At 55.4% G+C, this 21,292-nt stretch overlaps 8 protein-coding genes across 8 annotated transcripts; 4 read left to right on the forward strand and 4 right to left on the reverse strand.

The window, feature by feature from the left end:
* Positions 1 to 3,210: 3,210 nt before the first annotated feature.
* Positions 3,211 to 4,364, forward strand: HMPREF1541_09824 (uncharacterized protein; the record flags this gene model as incomplete). The annotated part of the gene is made up of 3 exons (XM_008714497.1): positions 3,211 to 3,271; positions 3,325 to 3,542; positions 3,591 to 4,364. 3 exons carry the CDS (start codon positions 3,211 to 3,213, stop codon positions 4,362 to 4,364), a joined length of 1,053 nt encoding a protein of 350 aa, XP_008712719.1.
* A 391-nt stretch (positions 4,365 to 4,755) lies between these two features.
* Positions 4,756 to 7,926, reverse strand: HMPREF1541_09825 (uncharacterized protein; the record flags this gene model as incomplete). The annotated part of the gene is made up of 2 exons (XM_008714498.1): positions 4,756 to 7,581; positions 7,636 to 7,926. 2 exons carry the CDS (start codon positions 7,924 to 7,926, stop codon positions 4,756 to 4,758), a joined length of 3,117 nt encoding a protein of 1,038 aa, XP_008712720.1.
* Positions 7,927 to 8,433: 507 nt separating this feature from the next.
* HMPREF1541_09826 (uncharacterized protein) lies at positions 8,434 to 10,395 on the reverse strand (the record flags this gene model as incomplete). Its single annotated transcript, XM_008714499.1, has 1 exon — positions 8,434 to 10,395. The coding sequence occupies one exon, from the start codon at positions 10,393 to 10,395 to the stop codon at positions 8,434 to 8,436; it is 1,962 nt and encodes a 653-aa protein (XP_008712721.1).
* A 1,276-nt stretch (positions 10,396 to 11,671) lies between these two features.
* Positions 11,672 to 13,378, reverse strand: HMPREF1541_09827 (uncharacterized protein; the record flags this gene model as incomplete). Its single annotated transcript, XM_008714500.1, has 1 exon — positions 11,672 to 13,378. One exon carries the CDS (start codon positions 13,376 to 13,378, stop codon positions 11,672 to 11,674), a length of 1,707 nt encoding a protein of 568 aa, XP_008712722.1.
* Positions 13,379 to 14,401: 1,023 nt separating this feature from the next.
* Positions 14,402 to 15,046, reverse strand: HMPREF1541_09828 (uncharacterized protein; the record flags this gene model as incomplete). Its single annotated transcript, XM_008714501.1, has 1 exon — positions 14,402 to 15,046. The coding sequence occupies one exon, from the start codon at positions 15,044 to 15,046 to the stop codon at positions 14,402 to 14,404; it is 645 nt and encodes a 214-aa protein (XP_008712723.1).
* A 373-nt stretch (positions 15,047 to 15,419) lies between these two features.
* HMPREF1541_09829 (uncharacterized protein) lies at positions 15,420 to 16,559 on the forward strand (the record flags this gene model as incomplete). Its single annotated transcript, XM_008714502.1, has 1 exon — positions 15,420 to 16,559. The coding sequence occupies one exon, from the start codon at positions 15,420 to 15,422 to the stop codon at positions 16,557 to 16,559; it is 1,140 nt and encodes a 379-aa protein (XP_008712724.1).
* Positions 16,560 to 17,163: 604 nt separating this feature from the next.
* HMPREF1541_09830 (uncharacterized protein) lies at positions 17,164 to 18,095 on the forward strand (the record flags this gene model as incomplete). The annotated part of the gene is made up of 2 exons (XM_008714503.1): positions 17,164 to 17,299; positions 17,368 to 18,095. The coding sequence occupies 2 exons, from the start codon at positions 17,164 to 17,166 to the stop codon at positions 18,093 to 18,095; spliced, it is 864 nt and encodes a 287-aa protein (XP_008712725.1).
* A 692-nt stretch (positions 18,096 to 18,787) lies between these two features.
* On the forward strand, positions 18,788 to 20,897 carry HMPREF1541_09831 (uncharacterized protein; the record flags this gene model as incomplete). The annotated part of the gene is made up of 4 exons (XM_008714504.1): positions 18,788 to 18,833; positions 18,918 to 19,809; positions 19,865 to 20,498; positions 20,574 to 20,897. The coding sequence occupies 4 exons, from the start codon at positions 18,788 to 18,790 to the stop codon at positions 20,895 to 20,897; spliced, it is 1,896 nt and encodes a 631-aa protein (XP_008712726.1).
* Between the last annotated feature and the right edge of the window lie 395 nt (positions 20,898 to 21,292).

The raw sequence follows: 21,292 nt of genomic DNA on the forward strand, positions 1-21,292 counted from the left end.
CGGGGAGAAGGGAGATTCTGGGGGGGGATGAGATTCACATTCACTTGCCAAGACCCAAGACCCAAGACCACCGACGCAGAGGGAGGGGGCCCAACGATAAGATGATCTCCAGGGTCCTTGTGGGGGGGCGACGGTTATGGCATGGCATGCATTTGCAGGAACTGCTGCAAGATGCAAGGTAAGGGTTCAATATGCAAGACATACACGGCCGGTACCCAGTTCCCAGGGGGCCACAAAATTCCAATCTAACATTCTGCCTGGGTTCCAATCATCTACAATACAAGAGTGGTCCATGCTCCCACGTTTTGTGTGTGAGGACCCTGCCAGTAAGCGCAATCATGCACGACATACGGACGCACCACTCTTGGCTTGGGATATGCACAGCGACTGGAACAGGTATCATGCCCCGCCCCCCAGCCCAGCCCAGCCCAGCCCAGCTGATCCGATCCGATCGCATCGGATCGGATCATGACCTGATCTTCCTGCATTGGCGGGGAACGACCAACTACTGCGGGTGATGCGATATGATACAGTGGGGTCCTCGGCTGTGTGGAGCTCGATTGTTTGGCATGCATGTCATGTGGCGGCCCCTCTACAGCTTTGCAGGGAGGGGGCGTCGTCTTGGGGCTGTGGGCATGGTTTCCTGTGTGTGTCTGTGTGTGTGGGTGGGGGGACGAGGGCTTGGACTTGCGTATGCATGCAAGGTAAGCGAGGTAAGGTCATGGATCTGGTGGACGGACGGAGGGCTGGGCACGTGGAGTAGACTAGAAAGAATCTGACTGTTACATATGGCACTTTGCTACCCTACGCTGGTTTCTTACCTCTTGCGGAGAGACAGGGACAGCAGGGGCAGCACTACTTCTGTGTTTTCCGTGTTGGAAACGGTACGTCGGGAGCAGTGGCTCTTTGTGCCTGGTGAGAGCTTGTGTCCCATCGTACATGGCCTCTCGGGGCCGTAGGCATCGATTTGACGGAGTATGGGCCGCGGATCTTGAGAGGGGAAATGGTATAGATGGGGGACGCGGGGGGTACGCTCAATGCTTCTCTAGGGGGGTCTTGTGGTCCAAGACGCATCGCCTTCCTGAGGAGGGGGCTGCAGGAGACACAACAGCCCCACGGAGCAGAGTAGACGAGGGGGCAGAAGGGGGGGTTAGTGGCGGTGCAGGAGCACGGCATGCGGCAACGATACCGCCAGCGGCAGTTAGGCTTTGATTCGTGAGCTGGCCCCAAGCTTTCTCTGATCCTAGGATGCTACGTACGAGAGCTGCTGACCAGAGATCATCCTGCTGATTGGTTGAGGAACCCGGCCTACCGCTGTACGGCTGGCTGCTGCGAGTTGCTTTGAGTGGACCAGAGCGGAAGGCAAGGCACGTTTAGTATGGCAGGTACAGCTACCGCCGGATCTGGCGGGAGTCGACATGGCACGAGCAAATGGTATTGCGAGGGCGTTTCGAGAGGTTGAGCTCGCGGTGGGTACGCGCTACTGCTTTGCCACGGCTCATGTGTCTCTACGGGCCTGCGATCTGGTGCTCGGAATGATCGTGGAGCGGGGCAGATCTGAGACGCGGCTTGAAGGCTGTGGCAAAGCGCTCGGGACCCGAGAGTGTGGCATTCGGTAACCGAGGGCGTGTCCGTATGAGTGCGAGAGGTGTGTGGCTGAGCGAAAGGACGATTATTGTTGAGCGATATCCTCCTTTTCCATCTCGAACGCTGGGGGTCTTTGGTCAGTAGGGTGTGAGATTGTACCTTTGATTGCACTGTCTGTTCTTATGGAGGGATCTGATGGCTGTAAAACACAAAAAAGCATATTTGTACGGAGTAAGGGCTTTCATTGTCTCAGGGGGCCAGATCTGGAGCTAGGTCGATGGGAATGTACCTGTGTGTACAGATATGATCTCAAACACGAAGGGAGGTCTTTCGCAGGTACACTAAGTCTACGCTACCGAGCATACTGGGTCTATCTAGTATGTGGATGTCAGTAGGAGTACAAAAACATTCGTATTATGCTTCCATCGCTGCCTGAAGAGAACATGTAGGTGACGAGCATGGTGGCGAGCTTAGTCGTCCCTTATGAAGACTGTCCTATATGACCTTGCGGCGATGTAGTTGAAGACTACAATATAAGCGCATCAAGACTATCGTCTAAGATAATGCGCTTCGTAACATTGATTCGCGAGGGCCGGTTCATTCATCGCCGTCTCTGGGGGCATCCTTTAAGTGCATTATATAGGGTTAGTCGTATCGCAGTTTCACGACGCTGGCCCATTCTGGTGCTTCCTTCTTTCCAAGATACTGATCCATATGCAGAACTCCTGTACTATGGCAGAGATGCCGCCTTGTGCCTCGGAATCCGAAGGCGACCTGAAATGACAGCCTTCAGGGCGTACGGCTGCCTACGTCCGAGCTCCATCGTAGCACTCTGAGCGCAGTTTGCTCTCGCCACGCCGAGTTGTCGTGCGTTCGGCCCATGTGACATAAAGCTGAAGAGAGTTCGCCCGGGATTTGTCAAGATGAAGCTCGTCGATATCGGTTCCGAACTTCGTGGTTGCGGGAAGGCCCTCGAGTACGATATCGACGGGAACCGTGTTCTCTTTCGACTTCCGTGAAGATTTGTGGAGCATACTCTCTCGCTCACTGCCGCTTGTTCTGTGCGGTTATCTGCTTGATGGAGTTGGACACGACCAGAATGAATTAGTGCAAAGGAATGCCAACAACGACACGATGGCAAACCATTCTGTGTGCGAGAAACCCACCGGAGTGAGTCCACTTTGTCCACATTTCAGGTTTGTCACTCATTTTTCCCAATGCCCAATCGCTGTCCGCCCCAGCGCCGCTCTGATGAGCATGAATGTAGCATACGCACCGACGCCAACCAGGTAGTAGAAGCCAGCGGGGCCGGATTCAGGCAAGAACCCCGTCGCAGAGAGCGAGAAAGCATGGAACGGAAACCCCCTTGCCAGAAAAAAACCGCCGAGACGTCCAGATGGGTAACGACACTGAAGATAGGGAGAGGCTCTCTGTGGTGTACGGGTTGTATGGAGCAATCAACAGAGATAGTTGGACCATAGATGATAAGCCTTGGTTGCTTCCGGCGCTGGAGTTACAAAAACCCAAGCTCATGGTGTTCATTTTGCTAGACGTGGATCAGCTCTGTGCAGAAGTCTCGAAGGATCTTACTGTCTGCAAGCCTGTAAGGGTCGACGAGTCAAGATGCGCGTCCTTTGTTTACATGGCATGGGCACCAATGCGGGTATCTTCGAAGCTCAGACAGGTATGTCCATGGCTATACCGTGACAGTTTTGTTCAAGCGAATGACGACAGCAGAGATCTTTCGAAGCTTGCTGCCGGAGGACCTCGAGTACGACTTCTTCGACGCGGACCACGAGATTGGGGCTGCGGACGGGGTTGAGGGCATCTTCCCGGGACCCTATACTTGCTGGTATCCGGTGCCGACGCAGACAAACGTGAAGGATGCGCACCAGGTTGTGTGGGACTTGATCGAAGAAGAGGGGCCGTTCGATATCGTCATGGGGTTTAGCCAGGTAAGATAACAGGCATAAATCTCGATGTCGCACATCTGACAACGACAGGGTGCGGCGCTGGCCGCTTCGGTCCTGCTTCATCATCAAATTGAGCATCCCCTCACTTCGGCACCATTCAAGCTTGCGATATTTATCTGCGGCTCCCTGCCTTACTGCGTGGACAGCCAGCGCGGAGTGGACGTTGCACGACTCTTTGCCGAACCCTCCACGACCGGCTTCGGTCCTCCACGTTACATCACGTACAAGCCTTCCACTGACGATGGCAGCTCAACAGCACATCCACTGTACGAGATCCCGAAAGACGTCGGACAGGGCCGGCTTCGACAGTTGGAACGCCGATTCAACATGGCTTCTATTGCAAGCGATGAGTGGGACCAGATACCGGTCGAGCCGGGCCTTACCCCAGACATGTCCGAGTCAAGCTCCGACTCGGACAGCGATGCTGAGACAGTCTCACCAGTCTTCTCGCGAACTGCAACCGATAGCACCACTCCGTCCACGGCCAATACTAGTGGAGATGAGGGTGATGACTTCCCCTGGAAGTCAGCCAAGACGGCAGCAGAGTCCATCGACCATGTCATCAGACGGTATCATGCAGATGTCGACGCGTTGAAGATTGAGATTCCGACGGCGCACATATATGGTAGCAAAGACCCGTATCACCGTCAGAGCCTTGAACTCGAGCGACTGTGTGATCCGCGCTGGGCATCGTCGTATGAGCACCCAGAGGGTCACGTTGTGCCAAGGAGGTCGGCCATCAACCAGGACATTGCAGGGACTATCGGAAAGGCGCTGGCAGCGGTAGATATTTGTGCGAGATAGTGTGCCGTATAGAACGTTTTCAGAGATATTCAGGTCACATTCTCGTCCCACATGCTCATAACAGCGTCGTAGTGACGCTTTGACCCATCTGTCTTGATGTTGAGCATTTAAGTAAGTTGAATGTAGATGTACTGAGCACAAAGTCAAGATGGCCGGGGAAGTTGTTCGTGTATGGGCAAGAGGAGGGGAGGTCGATAGCACTTGGTAACAGCAAGAGCGGAGAAGCTTCTCCACGCCACTTGGCAGGATTGAGGGAGCTGTCGTCTATATTCGTCACACTTCATGTCTTTCCTCTCTCTTCACTATCTCTTCTGCTTCGGGAAAGGAGACCAAAGGAAACGGGTTTTATCTCAGAAGCCATTTCGTTCGCTATATCTATACTAAAAACGTTTCAATATCCCCATTGTCTCATCCACAGCTCCATCCATTCGGGCTGCACCGCCTGTAAATGGGCCAAATGCTGACTGCTGGCCATGGACTTGTCCAATGAGAACAACTCCCCTTCAACGCTCACATCTACGTTCTCCTTGTCTTCCACCACCAAGCTCTGATAGAACGGCAATAGACGAAACCCTGGGTTCTCTCGAATATCGTCCCTTGATGCTCGGTTTTCGAGTTCTTGCACCCATTCCCCATATGATACTTGAATCGTATGCTGACCGTTCCCACGGTTCAGATGCTGCTCAACGACCGGTAACATTGTCTTCCAACTGGTTCTTCTGGGATTGACAGCATGGAACCAATCATTGCCGCCTGGCAGTGCCTTTTCGAGGAGAACCTGGGCGAGTTCATCCACCGGAATCCAATCGATGGCCGCCATTGCACCCAAGCTTGAGGGTAGCAGTCGCATCTTGTCTGCGCTGGCAATCAATGTAGGCAGCCACTCTGCTTGGTTCCATGATCCAAGCTCGTGCTGCACGGGTCCGGCCACCTGACCCACACGAGCAACCGCTACATCAATATTCCTTTCGGAAGCCGCCACGTCACAGAGTCGTTCAGCTACCAATTTGCTTTGCGCGTAGCCTAGCTTCTGTGCCGACTTCCATTCCTTGACCGCCTGTTCGGGGATCGGGCGCTTGTTACAGTTGCCCACGGTCGAGATACTGGAGATGAACAGCATGGATGCGCCAGCAGAGGCTGTGAAGTCGAGCAGGTTTCTAACACCTTGCAGAGACGGAGCGAAAGAGGCAAGCGACAAGTTGAAGTCGACAGGCCATGCGTTGTGGATGACGTGCGTGACACTGCTCAACACTGCGTCCCACTGGTTCCGCTTCAAGCCGATACGAGCTGCAGAGAAATCGGCTTGCAGGAAGGTCACCTTGTTGAAGTCGGTCGTCAAGCCTCGATTGGCGTTCGATTTGACTTGTCGGTCTTTGCAATCCACATTGCGGTTCATGCAGTAGATCTGGCGGACACCGGGGTCAGATATCAAGCTGTGCAAGAGGTAGGAGCCCAATGATCCCGTGGAGCCGGTTAGAATGACGGTGGCTGAGCTGCGTGGCTGTTTCAACACTTGACCGTTAAGCAGTCCGTCAGAGTATTTCTCAAACATTTCCTGCATCTCTCGCTCATCTTCGTCGCCTTGAGCGTCTGGCTGCGCCCTGCCACCAGACCGATACAGCTCCAGAATCTTCCGAGTGAGCTTGTGGATCGACGAATTCTGGTAGAACAGTGGCGTGGACACGAGCCGGGTGTCGATCTTGCGCCGGGCGAAAGCTGCCTTGATGTGCTTCATGGTGACCAGGGCGGCGAGCGAGTCTACGCCACTCGCGAAGAAATCCGCACTGTAATCGTCGATATCGACCTGCGCCGTCTTGCTGATGAGGTCAAACAAAGCCTGAGATAGAGCATCGCTATCTTCAAGAGGGAGGTCGACCAGCGTGTGTAGGTCTGTGGCTGCGTACATCTGATCGATCTCTTCGGCGTAGAGGTCGAGGGTTAGCTGTCTCTGGATCGTGCCCTTCCCTGCTCTCAGCATCGGCTTGTCTAGGACGGTGAAGAGAATCATCGAATCAGACAGCCGACCATAGCCTGGACATCCCTGGTTTGCATGCTCAATGGCGGGCTTGATGACCGCGACAAGCGAGGCACGTTCTTCTAAAGTTGTTGGTGGCGCAACGGCCTCCACCAGCAAGGCAGTCTGCAATCGTGCATGTCCAACTACCAGAACAGCGCGTACTGCTGGGACTGAGCTGATAATCTGCTCCATTGCCAGGGGATTCAGCTTCTCGCCATTGCCCAGCACCATCACGTCGTCGGCACGGGCTTCGTACCTCCACAGCCCAGCTTTGGTAGGATGAGGCGAGAAGAGATCTTTCAGAGAGTACTCAGACAGGCTGGGAAATGTGGTGAAAATGGCCTGCAGCCTCTCCGCCTCGGGCTTCCGGTGAATCACCAGCTCGCTAAGCCCACTTTCACGCGGCTGCATCTCTATACCATACTCGGGATAGAATCGGAAGTAGTTGAAAGCTTCCTGATCCGGCACCCGCAGAGGTAGCAGCATCGCCTCGGTCGATCCGTACATATTGATGATCCTGGCGAAATTTCGCAACACCTCACCAGTGTGCTGTGTCAGAGGTCCTCCACCCCACATGGCGCCTTTGAGGCCGCGAAGATTGTCCAGATATGCTGGATTCTGGACGAGGTCATCCCAAATTGACGGTGCAAGGAGACTGGCGTCTGGCTTCGCGTGGAGGTGCACTTTGTTCACCGCATCTGCTGTCATGGGAGATGCAGGTGAGTCCATGATTACCTTGGCTCCTGAGAAGGCCGGCATGGCTAGCATCATGAAGATGCCTGCTGCGTGGAAGGCCGGCATGGCGACGTAGAATGAGTCATAGTCGTACACGAAGCAGTGTTGAACAAGATCGAAACCGGGTTGGGGCGGGATGTTTCTCAGCGCGTCGATGCATGCCAACCCGGCATGCTTGAGCACAACTGGTTTGGGAAGACCCGTGGAGCCAGAGGTGTGAAGGACGACAAAAGGCTCTTGCTTTGCCTCGGAGAACGCCTTTTCGAAGGGAAACCGCTCAATCTCCACGGTGCCGTCCAGGAAGTCAGTCAGATCCGGGATCTCGATGACTGAGATCGACAGGTGTGCCTGGCAGTCCGAGATGAGTTTGGGGGCTGGACGGGAGGTCAACCATGTCTGGCAGTGTGTGTTGCGCAGAAGTGCCGACATGCCATCGACTGAGTTCCGTGGCGAGGTCAGCAAAAGCTATATGTGTGCCCATCAGCCGCGCAGTTTTCGAATTCGGACAGGTGACGTTACCTTGAAATCGGCTTTGACTGCGCCCAAGGTGAAGAAGCAGTATCTCAAATCATTGGCACTGGTGTACGCCAGTGTCTCGAATTGGGTCCTCGACAAGACGTTCTCCTTAAGCCACCAGGCAGCACGATCAACGCCTTTGCTGAGGTCGCGGTAAGTGACATCGCGGGAGCCGTCGCGCCAGTCTGAGGTGAGAGGAATGGTAGCAAAGACCTTGTCCGGTGAATTACGTGCTATGTCGTCGACGACTTTAGGCAGCAGGCGCTCGCCGTATTGCACGTCAACGTTGCTCATGGTGACAAGTGGGACATCAGAGACAGCCTTGTGCGTTGATGGCCACCGTTGGGCAAAGAACGCCTTTTATACACCAACTCAACCAGACGAAGCATTGTTTGACGTTGCAGCACCCCACAATCGGCCCCGAATGCTCCAGCATCTCCGCATAACCCGGCGTTCAGCATGCGAGGCCTGAAAGATTCGCTTGACATCGACCAGCATCGCCGGTTTACGCAAGAGACCTTTCATATCACTCGGCGAGATCACGGTACGTACGGAATCAAAAACCTAGGGCCGATGCCAGAATATGCTGCGCACGTATGAACCCCCTGCATGTGGTCCAACTCGCACCAATCACAGCGAGGTGCAAGTCGATGGACTTCGGTGGGTTATCGAGCTCCGTGACCCATGGAGGCAATGATAGGCACTGGGCACCGTGACCGATCATCGAAAGATCCGACGGCGTTCTACCAACTGCGCAAAATGAGGCCAGCCACAGCAGCCACACGCAATACACATGCACTCTCACATCTCGGCCTTGAGCGCCTCCAGCAAATCCTCCGCGCTGTCCAACACAATCTCACTCTGCAGACTCGACGGCGTATTCCCCACACTCAGCATCTTGGTCATGCCCTGTATCCGCCGGATTTTAGACAACATGAACTCCGCCAGCATAGCCGCCGACTCGCACTGATTCAGCATCGTTGTTCCCACCGCCACCGGTGGCACGAACATGCCTCCTGAAGGCCCGACGCCCATCTCAGCATCGGGGCCCGCCGCTCTATTGCCGGTCCTACCGCCAACATAGGATGATGCTGACCCAAACGCCCCCTCCACGGCCCGTTTCCGCCTCAACTGCTTCCCCAATTCTTCGTACGACGACACCACCTCCAGCAACAACATGGTCAAAGCGCACCGCACCTTGGCCGTCCTGTGGCACGGACATTGTAGAATCGCCGCGGCCTCTTCAATGACGTGACATGTCGTCTGCAGCATGCTTCCCACGTAGTCGGGTGTCAGGACAAACTGCGCCGCCGCGGTCGTGACGGGCGGCTCCAGCAGACATGCTGTCGCGGCGGTGGCACTTGCGGCGGCCTCATGGGTTTGCTTGAGCGTCTGAAACGCCTCACACACGCGCTGAAAGCAATCGCGGCCCCAGATAGCAGTCGCAGCGGCGGGGCCGGATGGGAACATGGGAAGGGTAGTCTGCAGGGCTGCTTGTTGCGTGGCACCGCCTCTGGTTGCTGCAGCCGCCGTGGTGCTGTCACCGCATCCATCAGTTGCCACGCCCGTCATACCGTTGCTGGCCTCGTCGACGCCGCCATCCATGTAGTCCCACTCGCTCATTGATGATGCCGCGGGTGCTGTCTCAGGCCAACGAGAGAAGCTGTCATCGTCGCCATAGCCTATCACTACCGGGACGGGTTCCGCAGGCGGCGTCAGCGGCGTTCGCGTCCGGATCGTACACGATTGAAAGCTGGCGTCGCTTGTGTAGGCGGAAGAGCTGAGCACTGGGCTCGTTTGCTCCATGGCCTCGATGCTCGGCAGAACGGCAGCCGTGGCTGTAGTTGTGTCGGCCGCACTTGCGCTAAGCATGGGTGACAAATGCAGGAACTGCGTGGCCGTTATGGCGAAAGTGTCAGTCTCGCCGACTGAATGCGCTGTCGCTTCGGTCTCAACTCTGGGCCCGCCGTGGCTTCTGGTGGCGGCAATCCTCGCCGTCATCGGTGGTGACACCGACCCATCCCTCCTGTCCTCGTCGGAACCAAGGCCTTCCACAGCTCTCATCCTCACATGCCACCGCGCCTGCTCCTCAGCCGCCTGAGTTCGAGCCTCAGTCCCAGAATCATCACCAGCGTCAGCATCAGCACCACCATTCCGAAATCCCTCCGATTTCTTCTCACCACCGAAACCACTTGTCCCACGCGTGCCGTCACCAGCGAACTCCCCCTTCTCCTCTCCTTCCTCCTTCCCTCCCCGGTTTTGCTCCACAGCAGCGGAGACGGCCTTCTTGGGCTTCCCGTAGCGCTGCGCCACCGAATAGCGGCACTCGAGGCCGTGCTTGGCACAGCGCTCGCAGACGGGCTGGTCGCGCGGGCAGCGGATCTTGCGCTGGGCGCATTGGTCGCAGCTGAGTTTGAGCTTTGCGGGGTGGTGTCGGCGCTGGCGGGGCCGAGGTCGGGGGCAGGGGTGTGAGGAACGGCTGGGTTTGGTGGGGGCCTTCGAGGCTGCTGGTGGTGATGATGGAGAGGCACGGGTTGTGGTGGCTATGGTCTCGAGTGAAGCGTCTGTACTGGTAGGTTTTGTGGTGGTGGTGGTGGCGGCGGAGGTTGATGTGGATAACGAGGATGAAGTGGACGAGGCGGTTGATGTCGCGTCGATGTGGAAGGGCAGGCTATCTGGTTGATCATACGGGGGTGTATAAAGGCGTGGATGAGACGGAGCATCAAGCGGCAACGACGTGCTGTTCCCCATCATGACTTCCATCGTCGCAGTGCTTTCGGTTGTGTTTGTTTACCACCGATATCCCCCAAGCGTTCTTGAAAGAAATCATCCTCGTTCCACCAGTCTCATCTTTTATCCTCTTATCATTAATCAGTCACACAAGGTCTCCTGCTTCCGTTTCTCACAGGTTTGCCTAGCCTAAATAACAACAACAACCCCTTTACGGCCGCCTTAAAAAGCGTCCGAGCCAGAATAGCTGACCCTGGCCCATGCGAAGGACTGTATCCACCGACAACCCCACACCGTGGATCCGGGATACGATGGACCCGGTGGCCAACTTACGCACGACTTCGGCGCCGAGAGATCTGTCTTTGTGTGTGTGAGAGAGAGAGAGGGGGGGGTCCAGTGCTGGGTCATTGCGCCTCAGGCGTAATCGAACTGGTTAAATACGCCGAGTGGCTCCACAAGTGATCGTCCGGCGTCCCGAGAAAAGTATCTGTGCAGCTACCTGATGAGTAAGGGTCCACCGTAACGGCCGGGAGAGATTCTTGGGAGGAAGGATATGTGGGGAGGGAGGATTTGTGGGACGGCACTGGCGGGCGGCTGGGAAGACTTTCGTACGTAAGAAAGGGAGGGGTGGGTGGCGAGTTGTTGTTCCTTGGGAATATAGGCGGTGGTGTGTTTGTTATGCGGGTGGTGGTGGTGGCACGTTGGGTTAGGCGTGGATGTTTTATGGATGGTGTTGGCGGTCATGGATTTGATGGCGGCGGTGCTGGTGGCGGCACGTGGATGAGAGTATCATCACTGTCGATTCAGAGGAGGTTGATTCTACACCACTTCCTAGAGGGCTTATTGCTTGATCTTTTCGTTGCGTCAGTCACTGCTATGAACGACTATTCACGATGGCGGAATGTTTGCTTCAAGAGCTTCACTACATGATTACCGCTAATGACGGCGGTTAAGAAGGGGATGAATATTGGCACATGTGGCAGAATCCCAAATGGATTCATCGTGTCTCAAGTCACGAAGCAGGACACGAGAAGTGATTCCTTGGTTCTTGATTCTCGCATTAGTTATCTGATCGTAACTTTGTACTCCCGTGAACTCATTGCACCTATGACCCAGTCTAAATCATGGAGAAAAATGCTTCCTCAGGACAATTGCGCCATCGAAACTGAAGAAACCCATATCCAACCTCCGACGTGATCTCTATACGATGTGCTCGCTGCCCATCCCGCTATGATCTGCTATTTCTGGATGCATCGAAGGAGATTTATCATCAACATCTGTCAGCGTCTTGTTTTTGACTTTGTCCAGTCTATGCACCACCAGCAGCAGCTTCAATGAAAAGCGTCTTCTTGCTCAGAAAGATGGAAAGCACGAGACCCAAAGCTGCAGCAGTTATGCACAGGATCCAGGATCGGTTGATAGCGTCAACCATTACTTCAAAGACGCGTAGACGAGTCATCTCGTCGAGTGCGGCAAAGAAGGCCGGGTTGGCGCCCGTCATCGCAACCGCAACTTCATTGTGGTCTACTCCCGGGAGAACCTGCAAGATACTCTCGATGGAGCCACCCACGAAGAGGGTGTTGGCGATGGTCAAGGCGATGGTGGAGCCGAGTAGCTGGCCGCAGGTAATGAAGCCAGTTGCCAACGCCTTTTCTTCCTGCTTGACAAGCGCCTGGCCGATGGCGAAAGAGCTCTGAACGAAGCAGCCGGCGCCGATGCCGATGAGGGCGCTGAAGCCGTAGATCTTGGCGTCCGAGGTTGAAGGCTCGATAGTGTAGAGCAGCGCACTGCCGACGAGCGCTAGGGCTGCGCCGGCCGTGTACCAGGGCCAGAAGACGCCGGTCTTGCTCATGATGCCGCCGTTGAGCACGGAGAAGACAATCAGCATGAAGATGAACGGTAGCATCTTGACGCCTGCAGAGAGGGCACTCGTGTTGTGGATGAACTGGAAGTAGATCGGGAGGAAGTAGATCGGCAGGAATAGCAGTGTGGCGGCCGAGGCGGTTTCAATGAACAGTATCACCAAATCCTTGTTTAGGATAAAGTGGACTGGGAAGAGACGCAACTCGGGAGTCGTAAAAATCGAGAATGATTGCTGGACGGCAAAGCTGATCCAGAGCACGCCAGAGACGACGAAGAGAGCGATGACCTGTGCGCTGTCCCACGGGTAGATCTCGCCGCCGAATGCGATACCCATGACGAGGGTGAGGATGGCACCAACTGACAAAGTGGCACCAGCCCAATCGAGATGTTGCCAGAGCGACTTGGATGACTCATTTGGACGAGGCTTGCTTGACGGTAGCAAAAAGAGGTATACTGGCGCGCAGGCCCCGCCAACAACCAGGTTGAGATAGAAAGCCCAGCGCCAGCCGGCAGATGAATCAGTGAAGATGCCGCCGACAATGGGCCCAAGCGCCGTCCCGGCACCCCAAGTAAGACCGGTCAAACCAATGTAGGTGGGCCGCTCCTGCTCGGTGGTAAAAGCGGACAGCAGCGACATGACACCCATGTACATGCCCGCGCCGCCCACGCCACAGATGGTGCGCCCAACAATGAGTATATCCATCGACGGTGCGGCACCACACATGGCAGACCCAATCTCGAACAAGCTGACGCAGACAATGTACAAGATCTTGCCGTCAAAGAGACTGTACAGCTTGCCGTAGACGAGATTCATGCTGCAGCCGCCGAGCACGAAGCCCACAGCAATCCAGGGAAGTTTCTCAAAAGCGTTGAAGCGCTGCACAATGGCAGGCTGGATGACGGCCACAATGGTGTTGTCGAGCGAGAAGAGGAAGGTGGATGATAGGATGGAGATGACAACGAGTACCCAAAGCGGACCCTTGACGGGGCGTGTTGGCGCGGCGGGCTTGACCGCCTGAGAGCCTGAGCCGCTGTCGGAGGCACGGTCGCTGCCTTTCTCGTCCGCAAAGCCATGCTTCTCAACATCGTTGGCGAAAGGAATTGCAGGTTGCTGGACTGGCGTCGCGGCGCCGGTAGTGGCTTCTGAGGCCATGGCTGAGATTGTGCTGGTTGTAGCGCAGGGGTGTCGTTGCGGCTATGGAAGGTATTGGAAGAGTTTAATCTCTATGCCTTGTTGGTACTTGCTCTGTGATAGCTGCACGCCTGCGAAAGGTACTAGATATACTCTTCGAAAGTCTTTTCTCGGAATGGTCGAAGCATCCTCGTCCGGACCCGACCCATTCAAGGGGCCGAAAGGCTGAATAATGATCTGCCAGCGGGATCCGTGCACAACAGACAACATGTGCTGTTTGGTGTGAGACAAGCATTCATGCAGAGATGCAAATGTGTGGCAGATTCGGCCGTATGCACAGAGCACAGACGATCCCCTGAAGATCAGCCTGATCGAGTCTTGGCGTTACCGAGTTGCCCTGTGACATCTGACTTGATTGGCGGAAGATCTCAAAAGCCGCCGAAAAGAGATCCACTCCGGCCCCTTTGCGTCCGTACCGTGCCGACAAGGCAACGTGCCTGGTTGCACGTATCGGGGGGTCTTCGTTCCGCTCAACGTACGTCTTGCAACTTTATTCGGCCTAGACGCCCGGGAGGTATACCATTCGGCTACAGGGATGATGGTGTATTTCAGGTCGGATGTTTGAGAGCATTGATATTGATTAGGGCCAGCCAATGACGGTGGCGGAATTAGCACATGCACAACACTGCCGTATTGGCATGACTAAGCCTCTCCTTGTTATTTTCCAGTGGCCAGGACATACCTGAGATCGTCTGAGAACGGCATGAAGGTTGCGAAGACCACACGTACTAGTGTTCTACGAAGCATAGAGCATAATCCATGGTAAAATGGGAGAGTGTAAGATGTATCGCGCAGGGGACTGTCAAAGTACTGTAGTCGAGCATAGTAATGAGTGCAGTGCATCAACTCACGGGAAATGCTGTCGGTTTTGTTTACGTGAGTAGGGCGACGGTGGAGAATAACAAAAGCACCGGTTTAGATGTCCATGATTACATTCCTTATCTGATTCGTCATTCCGCATGGAGGCGCACGCGAGCAACAACTCTACATTTCCTGAGGAGCAACAACGCGCGAGATGCACGTCTGCACAGCCATCTTGCCATCCTCCAGCACGAAGCGGCCGCTGCCAACAAAGCATGAGCCATCCATGCCGGGACCCTCCAGACTGACATAGCTAGTCAAATTACCGAAAGGCGTGGTGGCCGCATCAGCTTGCTGCATGAAGATAGCCGTGATCTTCTCATCCACCTCACAATGGCCGGTCCAGTTGACGCCGACGGTGCCGCCCTCTGCGGTTTTGACGAGGGTCTTGACATTGACGCGGGCGTGCGTGCCAGAAGGGTCGATGGTTAGCCAGTCGCCGCCGTTGACGATCTGGCCTTGGAGCTTGACACCCTCGTAGCCCTCGATGGTGCTGATGGCACCGGCGTTGAGCTCGTAATGGTCGTGGCGGCTGCCGTCCGAGAGCTGACCGATGGGGTTGGCGCCGGTCACGTATGCCATGACGTTATAGGCGGGCTCGAGATGAGCGAATCCGGTGTGCTTGGCCATGTTGACGGATGAATGTGGTCGAGGCTCGGTCGAGTCTTTGTAGCCTTGCAAGTGTTTGAAGTGGGCGTTGAGGAGGAAGTTCATGTATTCTTGGACGGCTGGTGGAGGGTAAACTTGTGACATGGAGTAGACGGCCATTCTTATATCCTGGTTCATTGGCTCCCTTCCATGGAAAGGACATCTTATCATGTCGAATTTGGGGGGAAAGCCCTGTCTCTACCATGCGGCGAGTTGCGACTGGGTTTTAGAATCCGCCGACGGCTGCACCGTGGCTATATTGCTGTTCGGGCTCGGGTAATACAGCTCGGGTCGATCATGTCCCAAAACGGAATACATGACTCTTGCAACCTTTCAAAATACCCCGAGCAGCGATAGCAACGGATCCTAGCCTTGATTTATCTTTGCACGCGTTTCAGGAAGCAGATGTTTTCCCGGGTATATGTTGTGATCGATGCGCTGTATGGTCTTGTCATGGCCCACGGTCCAGAGACTTCGAAATCATCCACGCACCATGGTTGCCACTCGCTCCGTTCCCTCCTCATTGTCTGATTTCGTACGTAGTACAGCTCGCCGCGCACCGGTCACCACGAGAGATGCATCCTTCTTAATCCTCAGCTGCGTCTTCTTCTATCTCCTATGGGTGGTGATGTACCACAATGGCAGCGCCGATGCCATGAATGCTGTGGTCGAAGCTGGCAAGTTTCCGGACGGCACACCTCTCAAGACCCATTATACTGGCATTGCGCCAGTCGACAAGATCCTCAGTATCCTGGTTGCCTTCACCTATCCAGTGACCATTGGAAACGACCAAGCCGCTTGGCTTCTGATGGTGGACGTCGTCAGTACCCTGCAGACCGGCCTGGCATGGGCTTTCATCGATTCTGTACGGTTTGGCAACAAATCTGCCTGGCTTTCATATCCAGCACTAATTTACCTCGCGGTAAATGGCTTCGGAGCAGCGGCGATATTGCCTCTCTACTTCTTCACCCATCTTCGCAACCCAATTGCACCCGGCGAGCACTATCTCCAATTGTGGAATGCAAAGCCTTTGGCCTACTCGATCGTGTTGGGGGTGTTGTTGCCTGGCCTAGCTGAGCTCGGGGGAATGAGACTCTCGGGAACTCAATGGCGACACCAAGCTATCATTGCATTCTTCCAAGCATCACCATTGCTGGCTGCGGCACTGCAGTGGACTATGTCTGGCCTTTACCCGATCCGCAACATCGATGTTCGAACGCGCAAGATCGCTTATATGCCCAGCTTACGGCAGGCTTTGGTCGTGGCGGGAGGTTTCTCAGCCATCGCCCACATGCTGGTCCTTGGATTCCTGCTTACAGGCCGAGAGAGCTTCTCTGCTGTTTACGTCCCGGACAATACGCGACCAGTGGCAGCAACTGGACTGGCCAAGTTGCTGGAAGGGTCACGGCTGTTTTTACAGTACGACTTTCTCGGCATCAGCTTGAGCGTGGCATTGTGGTGCTACTACCTCGTCAAGGAAACCGGGGAGGAAGTTTCCACCAAGACCCTTACATTCATTCTCGGTGGTATATTAACCGCTGGACCCGGCGCGGTTGGCTCTGCCACATTGTACTGGAGGGAGAACAGATTGTATGAGAAGCAAAAGAACAGCATGGTCCGAGTTAATGCATGAACGGCTTACTGGTGGGCTTGACCGGCAGCAGGGCCCCGGAGGATATGTTTGCCGCATAGCGCAAAGATGAATGGCAGGACCGAAAGTGTTGGAAGCAAAAATGCTGAAATACATGTTGTTATAGTGTTAGCATCGGCAGCAGGTTAGAGAGGCATCGGGATAGTTACAAGGGAGATGCCACACGTGAAGAAAGGCACAGACACTAGTACTAGGATCTGAGGACTCACCAAATATAGACATTTAAGATTCAAATGAAGCTCTTATGATGACAATCTTCTAACATCAGGACTTCCCCACACCTTGTGAACCTATCGCAACTTCATGCCTGCACCACGGCGGAACTGAAGTACCGAACGAGCGATCCAGCCGAGCGGCGCATGCAACCTGAACTAAACCTTGGAATCCTAGACTCCGGAGAACCGTGATATGGAGAACGACGGCATAGCCGCCAAAATACGTTCGGTCCATTTACGCACCGGCCGATCCCAGCTTCGGAGTCTTCTGATCTTGTCACTTTGAGCCGCACCTACAGCCCGAGAATATATAGATTTTGACCGCGTGCCCCCCCGTCCACCAACAACACTGGCCTCACTTTCTTACAGCCATGAGACTACTCTGCCTACACGGCTACGGCACCAACACCTCAGTCCTCGAAAACCAGCTCTCTGCCATCGTTGCGGCCGGTGAGAGCATCGAGTGCGACTACCTCAATGGCGAGATCGAATGTCAAAAGGCACGCGGTAGGGTCGGCCCCACCACCATGCCCGTCGTAAAACTAAACGCTGACACCTATTTCTTCCTTCTACAGGTCTAGGAGCCTTCAACATCGGCCCCTTCGCCTGCTACTACGACAACTTCGCCCCCCAATCCGTCAAAAAAGCGCACGAAATGATCCGCGAAGTCGTCGACGACGAGGGCCCCTTCGACGGCATCCTGGGCTTCAGCCAGGGCGCCTCCCTGGCCATCTCCTTCCTGCTGCAGCACGAGATCGACCGGCCGCAGGAACCGTACCCCTTCAAGTTCGCCATGATCTTCTCCAGCATCATCTCCTTCACGGCGGACCCCTCGTACTGCATGGACGTGGTGGACCGCCTTTCCGAGACCGACGTCGCGCACCTCGCGGGCTTTCCCGACGCGGACCTCTCGACCTTGTCGGATGAGGCGCAGTTGCTGTTCGGCACCATGGCCAAGGCGCTCACGGCGGGTATGGCGGGTGGGTTCTTGCACGCGCACCCGGACAAGGAGGTCTTTGAGAGGCGCAACGCGGCGCAGATCCCGAGGATCATTCATCCGCAGTTGGTGAGGCAGCGGATTCGGATCCCGACGGTGCATGTGGTGGGGAGGAAGGATGATCCGTTGATGCTGGATCAGTCGAGGCTGATGTATCAGCTCTGTGGTGAGGAGGTGGCCATGTGGTTGGAGCATTCGGCGGGGCATGATGTGCCGAGAGAGAGGGGGGATGCCAGTGCGGCGGTGAAGGCCATGGAGTGGGCTTTCAAGGAGGGGGAGCAGCAGGCTTTGCTGTCTAGGCTTTAGGAATGGGGCGATGTTATTGGGGGAGAGGAAGCTCGTGAGGTATGGATGGCTGATACATAGGATTCGCAATGGTGCGAATACGTGGATGCAGTGCAATTTGGTTGTTGATCACAAGCCTAGTCTAGCTGGAAATGTTCTATACGTGGACCTACACTACTTTGCCTCGATACCCTTGCATCGTGCTTACCACCAGCAACGTTTCGGTAATGTGTGACACACCGTTTCAACGGTTCTGGCTGATACTTGACCTCGACGATGAGGCCTCTCCTGGGCCCGCGTCAAGATCGAAGTAGCTTAGGGCCACATGCGCAAGCATCAACGCAGCTAACATCCAATCAGCACAAGCAACCAAGAGATCCCTGCTTACATTCCCCAACGGGAAAAGCGCCATCAAACCCGCCGAGCAAAGACCCCAGAACGCTTTCGGCCCTTATAGCACGAATCCAGCCGACATAATGAAAGGCGGGATCCGCGATTCCTCGCGTTACTGTCAGACCACGCGAGGATCGTGCTCCGGCGAGTGGGCGTGTTGTTCCAGAAGGGAGGCATTGCTATATTGCTCCTCCACGGCAGCAAACTTGCTCTTTGATATGATGGTAGGCGGGCTACTTTAGTCATTCGTCACGTTCTCTTGACTTGGCTGTACAGATAGACAAGCTAGTGAGAGCTTCGTGAATCTTTGTTCAACGACAATGCAATCCGACGTTGAGACATGTGATGTCGCCATCGTTGGCGGAGGTAAGAGACAACAAACTGACACCACCTTCCAATCGATCGTCACGCCGCACACCAGCCATAATACATACTGACCAGAACTTCTAGGCTGGTACGGGCTGATCGCCGCGCACACCTACCGACAGCTCGCACCACAGTCGAAAGTGGTGCTGCTGGACGACGGCGCCACCATCGGCGGTGTGTGGAGCAAAGAGCGCATCTACCCCAACCTATTCGCCCAGGTCGGCCACGGCCTCTTCGAATACTCGTTCTACCCCATGTCCAAGGAGGGCCTCACCAAAGACCGCTACATCTCGGGCGAGACGATCCACCGGTACCTCAACAACTTTGCGCGCGACTATGGCTTGCTGCCGCTCATCCGACTGAACACGCGGGTTGCTAGGATCGAGCGTGCAGATGGCGGCGAGGCCAAGTGGCGGCTGTCGCTGCGGACGAGGGGTGCGAGCTATCGGACGGGTGATTACCAGCTGGAGGCGGCCAAGGTGATACAGGCCAGTGGCGTGACGTCGGAGAAGTATGTGCCAGATTTCCCACGGGAGCGCTTCAGCAAGCCGATCATTCATTCGGGGGAGCTGGGTGTGATGGCGAACGATCTGGGTGCGGAGGAGACGAAGAGGATTGTGGTGCTCGGTGCGGCCAAATCGGCGTACGATACGGTCTTTCACCTGCTAAAGGAGGGGAAGAAGGTGGATTGGGTGATCCGAGAAGACGGTACGGGCCCGTTGGCCATCTCCCCTCCGACACAAATCTTCGGCTTGTTCAACAGTGTGGATCTGTTGGGGACGAGGATGGTGGCTGCCATGAGTCCGGCAATCCTCAACACCAAAGGATTCTGGTACTGGTTCTTGCAGCGATCGAACATGGGGCGCGCACTCACGCACCGGTTCTGGAGATACCTGACGCAGACGTGCGAGGTGGCTGCTGGGTATGATGACTCGGAGACGATGAAGAAGCTGGAGCCTGTGCCGTTCAAATACGGGTAAGCAGTGGGCCCCTTCCGATGCACCCTATCATCAATTAACCATTTTCAACAGCATCTTCTGGGCCAACTCGGGTCTCGGCCTAGCTAGCGTGCCCAACTTCTGGAAGACGCTTCACGAAGGAGATCTGCAAGTGCATCGGACCTCCATTACATCTTTCGTGGACGACCAGGTGGTGCTCAAAGACGGGCAGCGGCTGCCGACCGATTTTGTCATCCTCTGCACAGGTTGGAAACATAATCTCTCGGTGTACGATGACCAGCTGCAAAGCACATTAGGCCTACCTTCGAAGGCCGGGGAAGACGCCTCTTGGACGACGTACGACAAGCGGGCCAACTCGAAAGTTGACGAGCTTCTTCCAAACCTTCAGTCCATCCCGCACGAAACTTACGAGAACCCAGCGAATCGCGAGACGCGGCCGTGGCGTCTGTATCGCCGACTTGTCTCGCCCCAGTTGGCTGACAAGGCCGATCGGTCGATTGTCTTCCTTGGACAGATCCATTCAGTATACACGCCACTCGTGTCCGAGATGCAGTCGCTCTGGAGCTGCGCGTACCTGCTGGGCGAGCTGCCAACACCATCAGTCGAGGGCATGCGCGAAGAGATCTCGCTGTGGAACGCCTGGACCGCCAAGCGATACCTCGCGCAGGGCCGTAAGCATGCTTACTCGATCTACGACTTCCTCGCCGTAAGTGATCCTAGCTCAAGCCCCCCTCTGCTTTTTAGACCTATTCAGAGGCTGATTCAGATGCTGGATGTTTAGTATGTTGACACGCTAGCGCGCGACCTCGGCGTCCGCGTCAACCGCAAAAGCAACCCCATCTCAGAAATGCTGGCGACGTATCGTCCCAGGGATTATCGTGGGCTGATTGATGAATATCGCGCCGTGCGAGCAAAGCGTCAAGCTACTGCGGCTGCTCAATCCAGTCAGGTTGAGAAGACAACCAAGGCGGCCAGTGTTGCAGGTACGACAGAGGCGCGCTCCTATGCTCTGGTCAGTTTGCTGCAGGACCACTTTCAGAAGTTGAAGCCAGTCTACACGCTTTTGCTGGGGTTTGTGGTGTTGGTGATCGCGTTGATGCTATAGTTTGGGAGACGGCATGCAAGGATTGCGTGGGGAGCAAGGCTCGCGGCGGTACGGGGCTGCGATAGGGCATCAGCAGCTAGCGTACAGACATGGTAAGGCCGCATCTACTAGCTGTCATACACATTGAATTAACGACAATTGGTGATGATGGATTCTGGTGGATTCTGATGGGTTGTGATAGGAGTGTGGAGTGTGGACTGTGAAGAAGAGCGGAACGTCATTGCGCGCTCGGTTCAAAAACCCGCCGAAGCCTGTGTATCACGTGATCTGCTCGTACGCCCGTAGCGGCCCTCTCGGACGTGAACTTGACTCCAGCATCAATGCACCGAGACCGAGCCCACCTTTGAATGGCGCATCCGCCTTCGTAATGCTGTGAAGCCAAGTGGAAAAGCGTT

The sequence above is a fragment of the Cyphellophora europaea genome (assembly GCF_000365145.1).
Source record: "Cyphellophora europaea CBS 101466 unplaced genomic scaffold supercont1.11, whole genome shotgun sequence".
Taxonomy (NCBI): domain Eukaryota; kingdom Fungi; phylum Ascomycota; class Eurotiomycetes; order Chaetothyriales; family Cyphellophoraceae; genus Cyphellophora; species Cyphellophora europaea.